The 14,093-nt window shown below is 47.8% G+C and overlaps 1 protein-coding gene across 16 annotated transcripts in view; it reads right to left on the bottom strand.

The window, feature by feature from the left end:
- Positions 1-9,197: 9,197 nt before the first annotated feature.
- The window catches only part of SP140 (SP140 nuclear body protein), a 79,647-nt gene continuing 74,751 nt past the window's right edge, over positions 9,198-14,093 (bottom strand). For all 16 annotated transcript variants that reach the window (XM_047721262.1, XM_047721270.1, XM_047721268.1 and 13 more), the window contains 5 exons: positions 11,976-12,091; positions 11,182-11,287; positions 10,773-10,850; positions 10,436-10,579; positions 9,198-9,644 (listed from right to left, as the gene is read on the bottom strand). In XM_047721262.1, the coding sequence (XP_047577218.1) occupies positions 9,537-9,644; positions 10,436-10,579; positions 10,773-10,850; positions 11,182-11,287; positions 11,976-12,091 (552 nt within the window). In that variant the 3' untranslated portion in view covers positions 9,198-9,536. The remainder of the gene's footprint in view (positions 9,645-10,435; positions 10,580-10,772; positions 10,851-11,181; positions 11,288-11,975; positions 12,092-14,093) is intronic.

Below are 14,093 nucleotides of genomic sequence, written 5' to 3'. Positions count from 1 at the left end.
GCACCTGGAATAGAGGCCACTGAGTGGCCGGCAGGAGTGGGGACATCCACGGGTGGCTGCTGCTGCGAGGAACACTGACAACAGGGCACTGTCCTCAAAGTAGCCCAATGCTGGACCTGGAGGCCTGGAAGGTGGGAGAGGCATGCTGAGGAGGGACTATGGGGCAAAGGACCCACCAGGGGACAGGCTCTGTGAATGTCCCCAGGAGCAGCTTCTGTTCAGACTTTCATAGCAAGGCTAAGTCTCCAATTCAGGAGACCCCTTTGGGGACCAGAGGTTTGTCCCTAGGAACTCAAAGGTGGGAAGGTTTGGTGGCAGCAGCCACAATGGCTGCTAGGGAAAGGACATAACAGCCTTGGCACTTCTGTGGATGTGGAATCACAGGGAAACCCAGCACCTAGGATGTAAGTGGGAACACTCAGGCCCTGCTCCAATGTCCCTGAAAGGGACATCCATCAGTGGGACTCATCTGGACTCCCTAACCTCCCCTCCTTTCTGCAGAGACTCTGGTGGAAGGGGTGAGCCGGCTCCTTGCTGGGTCTCCCAGGGCTCATGGCGCCTGAAAAGGCTAAGTCTCTGTTGGCTTTTCCAAGGTCAAGTGCACAGGGACAGGACGTTGTGGGGGTTGTGGGAGGCTGGGGGTGTGTCTGATTGATTAGAGCAGCCTGAGGCTGTGTGGATAAGCTCAGGTTGGGGGTTCAGTTTGAAGGATCCCTTTTTGCTATATACTAAGCCCTGAGTCCCAATGTAGCTTTTATCAGGAAGAAAGCTGATATTTTGAACCCCATCTATTCAGTTTTATAACGATCTGCCTGCTGGTGTGGAACTCAGGTGAGGGAAAGGGAAGCACTTCGGGGGGTGGGGGCAGCGTATGGGTACACATCTCTTTCCACGAGTTCTCATCTACCCGTGCTCCAGATGGGTAAAGAGGCTCGGAGTCCTACCTTCTTGCAATTGCATGGTCATAACCCAGTCATCCCGAACGGATTCTGTGGGTATTTGGAGGCAATATTTCTGTGTTGAGGGGCTGGGGCTGAGGTGGGGGCGGGGCCCTTTTCCCACTAAACCAGAATCTCAGGGACCCCGCAGTTGGTGGCGGAGGCGCAGATTCCTGTTGCTGCCAAGTTTGTACAAGGCCAGAGGGATTGCTGGGGGTGAAGTGTGAAGGTTTCTACAGGGAAGAGAGTGACTCCTTGGAAAGGGGGCTGGGAAGAGGCATGTGGGGAGAAGAGGAAGTGGTTAAGGGGCGTGGGTTGTGGGGAGTGACAGAGAACTCCCGGGCCCCTCGAGAAAGACGTCTGGGCCACTTTCCGAAAGCCTGCACTCCCCTCTAGTGACCATACTAGGCATTGCACTCTCCTTAGACCTGACGTCCGTCGCCTGCTCCGCCTGTTCCGAGAAACCGAAACCGGAAATTGTTCTTGTAACTTTTTAACCCCTCGAAATCAGCAGCAGGAGCGCCTTTATTTCTTTCTACATGAAGGTTAACCAATTTAAGGATTGGGTCCTGAGATGATTTTGAGATGCACACACGGACAAGCTTCTGGCCTGGACAGGGTCCTCCACACCTGCTGACCTTCATCTGGAGGTGAAGGGGAGGGAGACTGCTTTACCAGCAGGAGCTCTGGCTAGAAATGGGTGTGGCTGGGGAGACCTTGGGCACTCCCAGGGCACCTGTGCCTGGGGCTGAGAAAGTCCCACGCAGAGGATGAGGTTGGCCTTCACAAACCAGCAGCTTGACAGTCCTGGGCCAGGGAAATCCCAACAAGAGTCTAACGGGCACCCCCCTACCCCCTAGGGCCAAGTCCTGTGCTTTTTTCCCCCCCGGCCTGGGACCTGTGTTTCTCACATATACAAGTACTGTGCTGGTGAAATGGGCTGGCATCCTGGAGGATCCAGCACACTGGTACACAAGGAACATGTACGTCCGGCCAGGTCATCTAGTGGCCCCAGGAACACAGAGATATGCCCCTGAAGCTCTCCACCAGGCTCTGTGGGCCATCCCATGTCTCACCTTAGAGTGAAGTTTGTCAGCAGCAGGTATCCTCCCAGGTCTCCTGGTCCAATGGTTCATGGTCAAGACCACAACCAGCATAGTTGTAAGGATTTCTCAAGACAATGACACTGAAGTTAAAACCTCACCACTCTCATTTGACTCTGGCTCATAAATTATCCTGGGGCATTAAGAGAAGACAGGGAAAGTTCCCTAGAGGTCGGATGCCATTTCTGCAACTTCTCCCACCTTTTGAGAATGGCCAGTGGGCTCTGTCGTATAGGTGAAACCTTCCCCTCCCTAGAGAAGGAAGACCCCTCTGCCTCTTCTGGGCATTCCATCTATAGTCTATGGCACCCCCTCCCATGAATAATTCAAGGGTGGAGGGGAAACTTCAGCCTCCTGAAGGTGAAGCCAGGGTGAGGGGCTCTCATGTATCCAAGAGCCTGGATCCCAGGCCAAGATGTGAGGACAATAATGGCTTCCTTGAGCTGTGCCTCAAGAACCCAGCTTCAGAAATTGTGTCCTCGCCCCCTAGGGAACTTCAGCAGGTCGGGCCTGGATTTACCACTTGCCATCAGATGAAGGTATCGTGTAAGAATCCAGGGACTGTCTTGTATTTCCTGAATACACACGAAGTAAAGGCATCAGCCAGCTCCTACAGGGCACTTCCACCACACACAGGGACACAAGATTTTGCAAAAACTTCAAAGAGTGGACATGTCCAAGGGCATGCTGAGAGCATCTGCCACGGGCTCTGTCTCTGTTCTCAGAGACCCTGGGAAGTGGTCACAGACACCAGACAAGCCAGAAGCTGGAGCCACATCGTTTTGTAGCTAAGGCTCATGCTCCTGAGATCTCAAGGCTGGGGTCCTGCATCTTCCTCCCCATCCAAACACAGGCAAGCATAGAAGGGCCCTCAGAGATGGTGGGATGGAGTGTGGTCCTCCCTGCCTCCTCAGCAGCTCTGGCAGAGCTCAGGGCCACCCCCTCCCCTGAACACTCCCCACTCTTGTTTCCAGTGGAGATACAGGTGTGAATACTACTATGTTTGGTATGAACTAGTGTGGACTCTTTCTGTCCCACACATGGGACTCAGGGGAAACTTTGGAGGATGACCGGGGGAGAGAAAAGTCCTAGATTTGATGGAAAGTAGGAATCAGTAGTTCCAGGTCAGATGAAAAATCTCAGACCTGTGGGTCTGAGCAGCATTGCCCGCTGAAGTTATGATAAGAATCTGATTATTGTTTGGCACAACTCCTGTGTCCAGGCTGGGTCTAGATTTACTAAACCGGAAGCTATTTGGCACCTCTTGCTGGACTTGGAATGGTCACTCACAAGGCCCAGCTCAGACACCACCACCGCCCCAACACACCCCCCACCCCCCACCCCGTCACCTCCTCATCTTCAGCTCAGACTAGTTCAGCCAGCTTTCACTTGGCCCAGGGCCATCAGCCAGCAATGTGGGGAGGGCTTAGACACTGGGTGTTCCTCTCTATGACTTTCTCTTTTCTAGCATTTCCCCCTCGCTACCAAGAAAGCTTAGGGACTCTGGCCTTCCCTGGCTTTGCTGACCAGAGGGAATGTGGGCTTTCTGCCAAAGTTTTTGTCACCCCATGCAAGACTGGCCCAGCGACTCTGGGGCCAGGTGATAGTAAACAGTAAACGTCTTACACTGGCTGTTTCCTCTTGAGTTCTGACTTCCCTCCAAAGTCGGCCTGCTTTTAAAAGTCTGTTTACTTTTCAGAGGCCTCTGGGGATGGTTCTTTGTCCAGAGCTTCTAGATGTTTTCCACAAGAGGCTGGTTGATGAGGAACCCAGGCTTGCAGGTCTAAAGCAGACCTCCTCATCCTCAGTCCGAAGCCGCAGGCCCGTCCTTCCCCCTCCCAGACCCAGCCATGCTTCTGGAGATGCCAGTGGTTCCAATGCTGCCTAGCCCTCTGTCCAGCCAAGGGAGAGAGATGTAAGTGTGCAGTGCATGCATCAAACAGCGAGCACCCCTTGGTCAGCTGAGACGCAGCCAGAACTATGCCCGTTGTGTTCTTCTGTGCCCATGGGAACACAAATCTCACCTACTTAAGGAGGGTGGGGCTTGTTCAGTAAACAAAATGACAGAGCAAATGAAATGCCTGGGGCGAAACATGGATTATTCTAGAATTTCAGTCGGAGTTAATACTTATAGATCTATACAGATAAGACATATAAATTGTTGCTGAGAAGTCTAAGACCACTTTTTTTCTTTGTTTCAAGGAGGAATCTTGTTTTTGTTTCAAAGGGCTTACTTAAGCAATTTTGTCTTTCCAAGGAATTGGGGCCACAGCCCTCCCTCTGCTTGCCTCCTGCACTAACTCCCCATCCACAAACTAGGAAAGAAAGAGCCCCCGACTGGATGTGTGTAAGTTAGTATTTGGCTTGATAGGAAACCCAGCCATGCAGTTCAGTTCCTGGGCCCTGATTTCGGGCCTTCTGAAGACTCACCACCTGGTTTGCATAGAGAGAGCTAGAGAACCCCCTCTCTCCTCTCAGCCCAGCAGAGCAAGGGGTGAGCCCAGTAGAGCTGCCTTGGGAGGTTCAGGCTGAGGGGTCCTTACCAAGAGCCTCAGGACCTCAAGAACACCAGGTCCTCCTATAGCTCCCAGGGCCATGGCACACCACCCCCTGTAAGGTCACAGCCAAGCTCCCCAACATCTCAGCAAACAGCCTGCAACTGAGTCCAGGTAAACCGGACTGATGGGGTGAGAGGCTTAGTGTCCTTCATTGCCCTTTGCTGTCCTGGAGGGGAGGGGAGTAGACACCCTCCTTTCAAGCATGAAGACCATCTCAACCTTCATCTCCACAGCATAGGGCAGTGGGACCTCAATCAACCTGCTCCATTTGGTTGGGGGACCTCAGGCCCTCTGAGCAGCCAGGCACTGCCCCACCCTCCGTGAGACACAGGGCCTGCCATGGAGAGTCGGTGGGTCAGACTTCATCTCCTTGGCCATCCAGCCTCTTCCCCCACTTTCCTAACAGCTCCCAGTTTCCTCTGGGTAGACAACATCTCTCCTTTATGTGCAGGAGCAGAGCAACTGCTGATCAGTATCAGGCCCCTGAGCGAGCCATACCCGTCAGCTGCTTTGGGGAGTTGGACTCTTGAGAGAAGTTTGCTATGGAGTTTAAAAAAAAAAGAAAGACAGAAAACATTCCTTCTGTGGTGGCTCCTTGACAATATGGTGGAGTTGTTCCTGGAACTCAGTTCCTGGAGCTGTTCTGCTCCCCGACCTGGCTCTGGGGCTGTTTGCAGGCTCTGGGCCCAGCCTTCCTGCCCTTTGATGAGCCACTAGGTGTCTGTTCAAAGAGTGTCTTTTTGTTCAACCTCCGTAGAGCTAGTCTGGCTGGCAAAGAGCCCTAACTGATACAAGGATGTTTGTGAGTTATTTACTTACTATTTTCAAGACCAGGAACTTCTGAGGAGCACAGCAAATATTAACTCATTAATACTCATGATCCCACGAGCTATGTACCACTTTCTTTATTTTATAGATGGAATTAGTGCATGGGGTGGGGGGAGCAAGTCACATGCCCAGGGATGAACAGCCACAAATGACGCTGGATGGCCCCAAATGAGGAGCTGGGATTCCACCTCCTGTGCTGGCTTTGAGAACATAGTCTGTGTTCTCAGACACAAGGCTCTGCGGTCCCTCATTACAAATTAGAACCCTTCACAACACCAAGAATAGTCAATAAGAGCCAACTGCAATTGAGGCTTAATGAAAAATAAAAGCTGTGATAAGGACAATATAGAATCATATTTACTGACATGTAACAGTGCTCATATACACAAGTAAGTGAAAAATACTGATTAGAACACATTTTATTATTAAGACAGTATAACCATTGCCCCCTCCTAGCTGGTACTCACCCCACCCTCATCCCATTACAAAGCCTGGAATAATTTTCATCAAATTGGCAAGCATGGTTATTCTCCTTACCCAGAGAGGACTAAGGCATTGCGCTTCTTCGTGGTAGAAGATGCAAGTATAATAGCTTGGAACTTTAGAGGGGATGTCCTGATATGCCCCTAGCAACTGAACCCCTAAAGACTTACCTATATGGCATGTACTGGAATTCTTAGTAGGGCTTATCTCTCACCATCTGAAGTAAGTGTGATTCAACCAGGCTTTCAGAACACAACACTTCCTGCTTCTCAGATCTAATTTACATACTGTCATAGTGATGGCTAATTTTATGTGTCAGCTTGATGGACCAGAGGACAGACACCCTGTTTAAACATTATTCCTGAATATGTCATTGAGGATGTTTCTGGATGAGATCAGCATTTTAATCAGTGCACTCAGTGTGGGCAGGCACCAGCCACATCATTAAGGGCTTAGATAGAACAAAAAGGGGAGAAAGGGAAATTCATTCTCTGCCTGCCAGCTTAGTTGAGATTGGATTCACTTTACTTACTCTCTTGGATTTTCTACTCTCAGGGATTTACATTATCTCTTCCTCTGGTTCTTGGGCCTTCAGACTTGGGCTGGAATTATACCTCTTCTTTCCTGGGCCTCTGGCTTGCAGGTGGCATGTTGTGGAGATTCTTGGTTCTGTTTCCCTGAAGAGCCCTGATTAATACAGTCATTGCTATAGCAGACCGATGTACTGTATTTTAGTGACAAGGCAGACTAGGTTCCTTCCAGCTATGTTGTAACAGAGAACAGGAAAATTCAGATGGTCCCAGGGCAAGACTGTAAATATGGACTGCTGTCCGGTGTATGTGAACATGAACTTCTGAACTTCTTACCCTATTTCCTACTAGGTACGTTAAAAGCACATGTAAAAGTTGCATAGTGTGTACACCATAAGCCATACTACTCAGCTCTAATGAGGATACCACATCCAGAACAACAGCTGGCTTGGTCCTACAACTTAATTACAGTTATCTATTTTTTTTTTTCTTTTTAGAGAGAGAGAGAGCACGTGCAAGCAGGCTGGGAGGGGCAGAGGGAGAGACAGAGAAAATCTTAAGCAGACTCCACGCTGAGCATGGGTCTTGATTCCATGACCCTGAGATCATGACCTGAGCTGAAATCAGGAGTTAGACACTTAACTAAGCCACCCAGGTGCCCCTTGATTACAAGTCTAGTAGCCACGAACTAAGTGGCTTCTACAGAGGTCAGACCAAATGGAAGGGTAATGAGGATACAACCACTATAGCCTTGAAGTTTTTGCAGGTGGCACTAATCTCAGTCATTCCCCAGCCCAGGAATCTGATATTGCTTTTGACTATTTCACCATGGGAAATTTCAGTTCCACAGCCTTCCACTGGGATTTTCTTAAGGCAGTCATTGTTATCTCACAAGGCATTTTATAGGTTAAAGGACCAGTTCATCCAACTCTCATGTGTGTCCTGATTATATGCTCAGGACCTGGGGTGGTTCCAAGGATTGCGTGGACCCCTTGTGACTTGGATATTACCTGACTTCCATATACTCCACTCTAATAAGGATCGTGTTGGGGCTTTGCCTCCCTAGAGTAGCATCAAATCAGATGTTGTATTCAACAATCTTTGAAAGATCTATATATTTTCCATTCTCTGACACATAGTTCTAGAATAAAAGAACATCGGTCCTTTTGGTGAAGATTGAAGAGATCACTACATGTATATTTGCAGTTCTCATTTCCATCAGCAGGTTTTGGGTCCAAGAATTGATTCAGGCCTGGAAACTGGGCAAGGGATCTTGACTTTTCATTGGGGCAGCTGAACTCAGTTATCTGATCATCAATTTTTAATCACTTTTGATGGTATATATGAAGCAATCTCCTTTTTGGCTGCCCATCTGTCTTGCCTATAAGAACACCATGTCCTATTAGCTATCTCCAGAGACATCCATGGACCAGGCCCCCTGACTGTCATTCCAACCTTGCTCTCCATTCCAGAAGTTATATTGTCTTGCTCTGACAGTTAAATGCTGCCCTTTGCTTTTGTTGTCCACTCATTTCCATTGCTACTAGGGAATCCAGTTCTGTAAAACATGCCTACATTTTTCCAACCAACAGCATCCCAAGAATGCTGGTGCCCCCTCAGCAGTGCACTGTCACCTGGTTAAGTGCTCTCTGAGGCTTCCTGAGGAACAGTCACCTGAAGGATGGGATTTCCAACTGCAGAAAGCAGAGCCATGCCAATTTCACTTTGCTTTTAGACTCCCCCTTTCCATAATCTGTCCCAGCAGGTCCAATATCTCTACTTCTGTTTTGTCTAGTGTGTACCCTGCCTTACAGCAAGCCTATAAGAGCCACCCAGGAGCACAGTAGAACCATCACCTTTGGCTCTTGCCAGGCTAATGAAGCTCTGTGGCACAGCAGAGTGCACCCATATCAACAACACTCCTCTTTCCAGTTTCGCATCCCCCTTTCTTCATTTAGGATCCAATCCCAGACACAATCCCCTGGCACCTGCTGGTACACACAGGCCAGTCCCATAGCACCATTGGACTAGAAACCCTCTCTTCACCTAGCAGCTGTACTCAGGACATTCCCAGTCAGGGCGTGTGGAGGCTACTCTGCAGGGTCCTCATTCAGGGAGGAAGTGGGGTGATAAGGTCTGTCTCCAAAGTAGGGGCAGGAGTTCTCTTCTGCAGGCCCAGTGGGTTCAGGGGGATCTGGAGTTCAGAGTTCTCATATACATTTTTCTAGAGAGCCCCTTTCTGAGTTCCAGGGCTTCACTCCTTCTTCATTAATGCCCTCCCTCTGGCATTAGAGACCATCCTGAGCTTAGAATTCAGTCTTCTCTAAAGTTCTACTGTTCTTAAAATTCGGGTCAGGCCCTCTGTACTGTCTACTTTCCAGCTGCACGTATGAGGATCTCTTTGTTTAGGTGGTGATTAAAAGATTTAAGCCTGTCATTTATTCTTTTCAACATATTAGAGGCACTTAGCAATAACCATCAAAACCCATGGTTCTTAGTGTTACTATTTCTCTTTCATAAATGTCAGACCATCATATCAGCTAGTGTGCCTCTTCCCCTGGAGCTCATCCAGTTTCCTACAGGTGAAAGTTTGGGCAATGGCATTGTTATAACATCCCAGGAACTATCAACATTCTGCTTGTCACCATCTGGCTAAGCAGTGATCCAACATCAGAACTCCATCCTTAAGGCCCATTTGCTGGGACGGTTACCTGAAGTTGGGTACCTTGGAAGCAGAGGCTGAGATAAAGTCTCTTAAGTAAGTGATTTATTATGAGAAGTTTTTCAGGAGAAGAAGGGAGAGGGAAGAAGGATGGCATGGTGGGAAAAACCAAGCATGGATGTGGTCACAGCTGGAGACTAGTTCTAGCTTGATCTTCTGGGGAGTGCACCAGCATGAATCACACCACACATTGGTCCCACCTTGGGGCTGGGGGGCCAGCTCCCAGGTCCAAGAGGTGTTAACTCCAGATGAAGCTGGCACTGGCAGAATGTGATATTTTGGAGAGGGGAGGCATCCTCAGCCAATCCTCACAGCGGATGGGAGATGAAATTTCTGCCCCAAAAGGGAATTTTCCAGGATACCAACACCCTCCACTATGCCTGAGAACTGCTCTTATTTGTTTCTTCAATAGCAAACACTTCCTTGAATTTCCTCTCGAATTTTTCTTCCAGTCTAAGTCCCATTAGGCCAAAGTCATTGTACTGTAAAGAAAAAAATTATAAGGACAAAAATAACAATCCTCATTGTCAGTGTTATTAGACACCTTGCAATCAAGAAGTTTGAAGACCTTGCTTAAACACCTAAGTTACATTAACCAGGTGACACTTTAAAATTCATGCAGCTAAGAGTAACTGTTGTTTCCTAAATGCACAATTACTTCTCATTAAGCAGACAGGGATGGGAAATCATTGCTTACCTGAAACTTTGACTTATTTGGTTTGGGTTGTTTATTTTAGTGAGACTTAGAAAAGTCATCTACGTTCTTTGCAACCATCAAAGAGCTAGTAGTCTACCTACAATCAGCCATCTCCTTCTAGTCCTAGAGGACTTCTAGTCCTCTCTGGTGACCCTGTAAGACTACACACTCCACTCACATGCAAAGGAGTCTGAAATTGGGACTTCTAAGAGTTTCCAGTGAGTTTATCTGGGGAGAGATAAGAAGGACGACATAACTTTAAGATGCAATTCTCTCCTTGTGTTTGAAGCAGACAGGACTCCACTTTGTTCTTTGGGGACACCTGTCACGTTGGAGCAAGGGAATGAGCTCTCAGGGGCCTGGGGTTCTGGTTGCAGAAACAGCCTCTGACTCACTCTTACCTTGCTATGGTGAGCTTATGTCCTGAATTAGAAAAGTCACTCCCTTCCAGAACCCTTCCTTGTGTGGGCTTGTTGTAGGGTGAGGGAAATGTAAAATTTTCCAGGCACCAGACTATGAGGGCAGAGTAACTCAAAGGAAAAAAAAAAATGAAATGAAGGCAGGGAGAGCCTGTACCTTGTAAGACACCCTGTGGTTCTGAAAGATGAGACGCATGTCCTGCACGAACTCCCCTACTTGGCGATAACCCTGTTTATTCAACTTCTTCTTGATTTTGTCCAACCACATGGGTTCCTTCAGATTTTGAGAAACCTCTCTAATCTGGTAAGAAAAAATATCAATGGAAGAGTTACTGGCATAGTTCAATGTCCCCAAATCCAGCAGAAACACAAGGTACAGATAATGGCGGCTCATGCTGTCTCATGGGATTCAGATCACAAATCCCTCTGGCGCCTGTGTGAAGGGCTCGGAACGTCACAGTGGCCTGGAAGTGTGGTTGGTTGTTATTACTTACATAGTAATAATACGGGATCTTCGAAAAAAATGAGCTCTCTGAATGGCAATAAACCTTCAAGAGGAGGAACTCACATTTCTGCAAAAGAGGAAGGCTGTGAATAAAAAGTCATTTGGGCGGGGCTGGGGGGGAGCTGTTTGGAGACATTAAACCTATACACATGCCCAGGCAGAGACATGACTCACACCAGTGTTCTGGAAGTTTCCTCAAACATGTTTGGCTCTTGGAAACAGACATGTAATAACTGAGTTATTTCTTCCACAATCAAGTTCTGGTATGATTTCAGCATGGTTGAGACATGGCTTGGATAAACAGACTCCTTTGGGGTGCCCTTCCCCTCCCCCTCTACCTGTTGGACTTCTCACATGTACAGGATAAGGAGAAGGCTTGGGGTTTGCACCCAACTCACCAACTGCTCCTCAGGCTGCATCTGTCTCTCCAGGACCTCAGATTCCCCGTGACATGGCTGCCTTCCGAAAGACTCCATCCTGCAGATGGTGCAACTCCATGGACTCCTAAGCGGTTGGGCATGAGTTGACAAGGGCCAGGGCCCTGAAAACAGACCCTGTTCCAATGGCTACCACTATCCTCCTTTCAGGCATGGCTGATGGACACAGCTGGGAGATTAAGGGGTGTCCCAGAGTCTCCAAGACCGCCAACCGGAACTTAAGCCCACTACTCTCCTCCCACCTACAGTGGCACCAGAAGACTCAGTGCATGGAGGGTGGTGTCAGGGTGAGTGGTGTGCTCTCCTTCCCCCGGCTGAGCTGCTGGGAGCACAAGATGCCCTGCCTGTCACACCCAAGTGTCAAAACTGGGCCTTAACCCCTGGTGACCCAGGTTTCTATCAGCCCATTGAGCCCGTGGTAAAATGCAGGAACCAGACCACGTTTTCTGCCTTTTCTGAAAAAGCACAAAATGCAAACAGTTGATGTTCCCATCTTTGTGAATAGGGGCCTAGGCTGGAAAACTCCTTGAAGGGACAGTAGCAGTATGAAGGCAAGGGATACAACCACAAGTCTCAGCATCCCAGCCTCAGCAAAGAACAGTAGTATTCCCTGCCAGTGTCTTTAAACATCTCTCTGGACCATACTACTGGACCCCAACATCCGACCCTGCTCTTTCTCTGCTTCGACACGTAGGTTCCTCTTATTGTGGGGGGAAGGCTTCCTAATCAGGGCCAGGGGACTTTATCTCACAAACCTCTCAGTTTCCACAGGTGGGATGTGACAGTACTCATGAAAAGATCTCGAACAAGTATCACAGCAGAACAGCCTTCCTCCGTTCCGGCACATCTCACACATGTCAGAGTTTCCCAGCTAGAAGGTGAAAAAAATGTCCGTGTCCCTGGTGAGACCCCGACAGACCACCGCTATGGGAATCTAGAATTTGAGACCTTTGTGCGAACCTGCCTGGACACATCTAGCTTCTCCCTGAGGTATGAAGGAGCACCATGGGGTGGAGGCTTCAGAAAAAGTTACCATCTTCAGTGACGCTTGGGAGGAGGAGCCTGTGTATCATGCCAGAAAGTCCTCCCTATAAAACCAGAGTATCTAACACAGAAAGACTAGCAGCAAAACAAGAAGATGGTTTTACAGGAATCTGAATACTATTATTACTTTGCAGATAAAACAAGTTCCCAAGAGAAAGTGTTAAATGTATTTGCCTATACCACAAGGAAGACAGATTTATGGAAAGATGAAATTTTGAGAATTTAATAAGATAGCATAAACCCCTTAATGTGGAAAGTGATAAAAGATGAAAAGACACTAATTAACAATATTTTGAGTCTTGTTTTGGGATTTGGGGTGAAAATACTTATGTTGGATGAATTGGGTTCTGGTTATTTCTTTTGTTTTTAAGAATGGCCATGTATGAGGAGGTGCTAATCCTAATGAACATCTAGCCAAATTCTCCCATTCAATGTTCCAGGGGATCCTCAAGGATACCTCCACTGGGGCTGAGACTGCTCTGGCATGGAGCTGTGGGGCCATTTTTCTCCTCATCAGTGCAGGCACTCATAGATTACTATCATCAGTCTCTAGGAAGTGATGACCACTCTCCCCAGAAGGACAATGAAATAACAAATTCAGCCAGTGTTTAAGAATCTGCCATTTGTATACTTCTTAACAGATACATCTGTTTGTTTCTTAGTCCAGCTGCACACTAAACTCATCCAGGAAGATTACGTAAAATTCTAAAATCCTGGTCCCAATACCAGAGATACTGAATCAATTGGTCTGGGTGGGCACAGCCATTGGTGTTCTTTTTAAATTCATAAAATGGGTAATTTGTCCATCAGAATCATTTGGGACTTTTAAACAATCCTAATGTCCAAAACATAGCCTAGATTGAATAAATCAGAATTTCAGAGTGGAATCTAGGCAATGTTATTTTTCAAAGGTCCTCAAGTGATTCAATGCTGAGTTAACCCAAGTTGAGATTTAGCCTGGTTATTAGGCTTGGGGATATTATAAGTCAATGTTGAATTGGCCCATAGTATCTACCTCTGGAAAGATTATGAACAGGGGTGAGGGTCTATGTCTATCCCAAACAAGCCACACAACACTGGAATTGAGGGCTGTTTAGATGATTGAAGACTCCCTCAGTTGGCCAAGTGTCAAAATCAATGTGGATAAGATCTAAATCTTGTTGGGGGATTGCTTTGAAGGTATAGTGTACACAAACCCATCTGAATACCCCTCCTCTGTTGGATGTCCTGTGTCAATCTTACTGCTTGATATCCTCTGTGAGTGCTGCCCCCTGGAGTTGTACAAAGATGATTCTGCTTCAAAAGTCTATTTTGATGCAATGAAAGGACTCAAAGTATGATTTAGCATAGAGAGAGCAGTCACCCATAATTTTGACAGAAGTTATAGCAGGTAGCCATATGGGACCACCCTGTGATTGGCTACATGGTGATGGTTTCAGCCCTCACCACCTTAGCACCTTGATGGCTCCCTCAAGACTAGAGACATGGCCTCCAAAAAAGGTCACTTGCCCTGCATGCACTTCTCTGCAGGACTCACAATAGGGTCTACCCCCTGGATTCATCACCAGCTTGGCCGAGCCTGTTCCTTCTGGTGGATCTTAGCTCTGCCTGTACCTTGGAGTGGATGTTTGTGATTTTCCTTTTCTCCCCTATTGCCTTATTTAAAATGCTATTCTCCCAAATTTGCTCCTTAACCCTAATCTGCTGGCCAGCTCTAGCTATTACCACTTTAGGCCCTGGTTCTAGAAACCCCAATGGTCTAAAGCTCTGCCTCCCATACTCACTTTCAAGGGGAAATGAGGAAATAGGAAGGAAATAGGAAATAGGAA

This window comes from Lutra lutra, chromosome 3 (assembly GCF_902655055.1).
Source record: "Lutra lutra chromosome 3, mLutLut1.2, whole genome shotgun sequence".
Lineage (NCBI taxonomy): Eukaryota > Metazoa > Chordata > Mammalia > Carnivora > Mustelidae > Lutra > Lutra lutra.
Note: the sequence above shows the minus strand (reverse complement) of the source record. Positions and strands in the feature narration are given on the sequence as shown.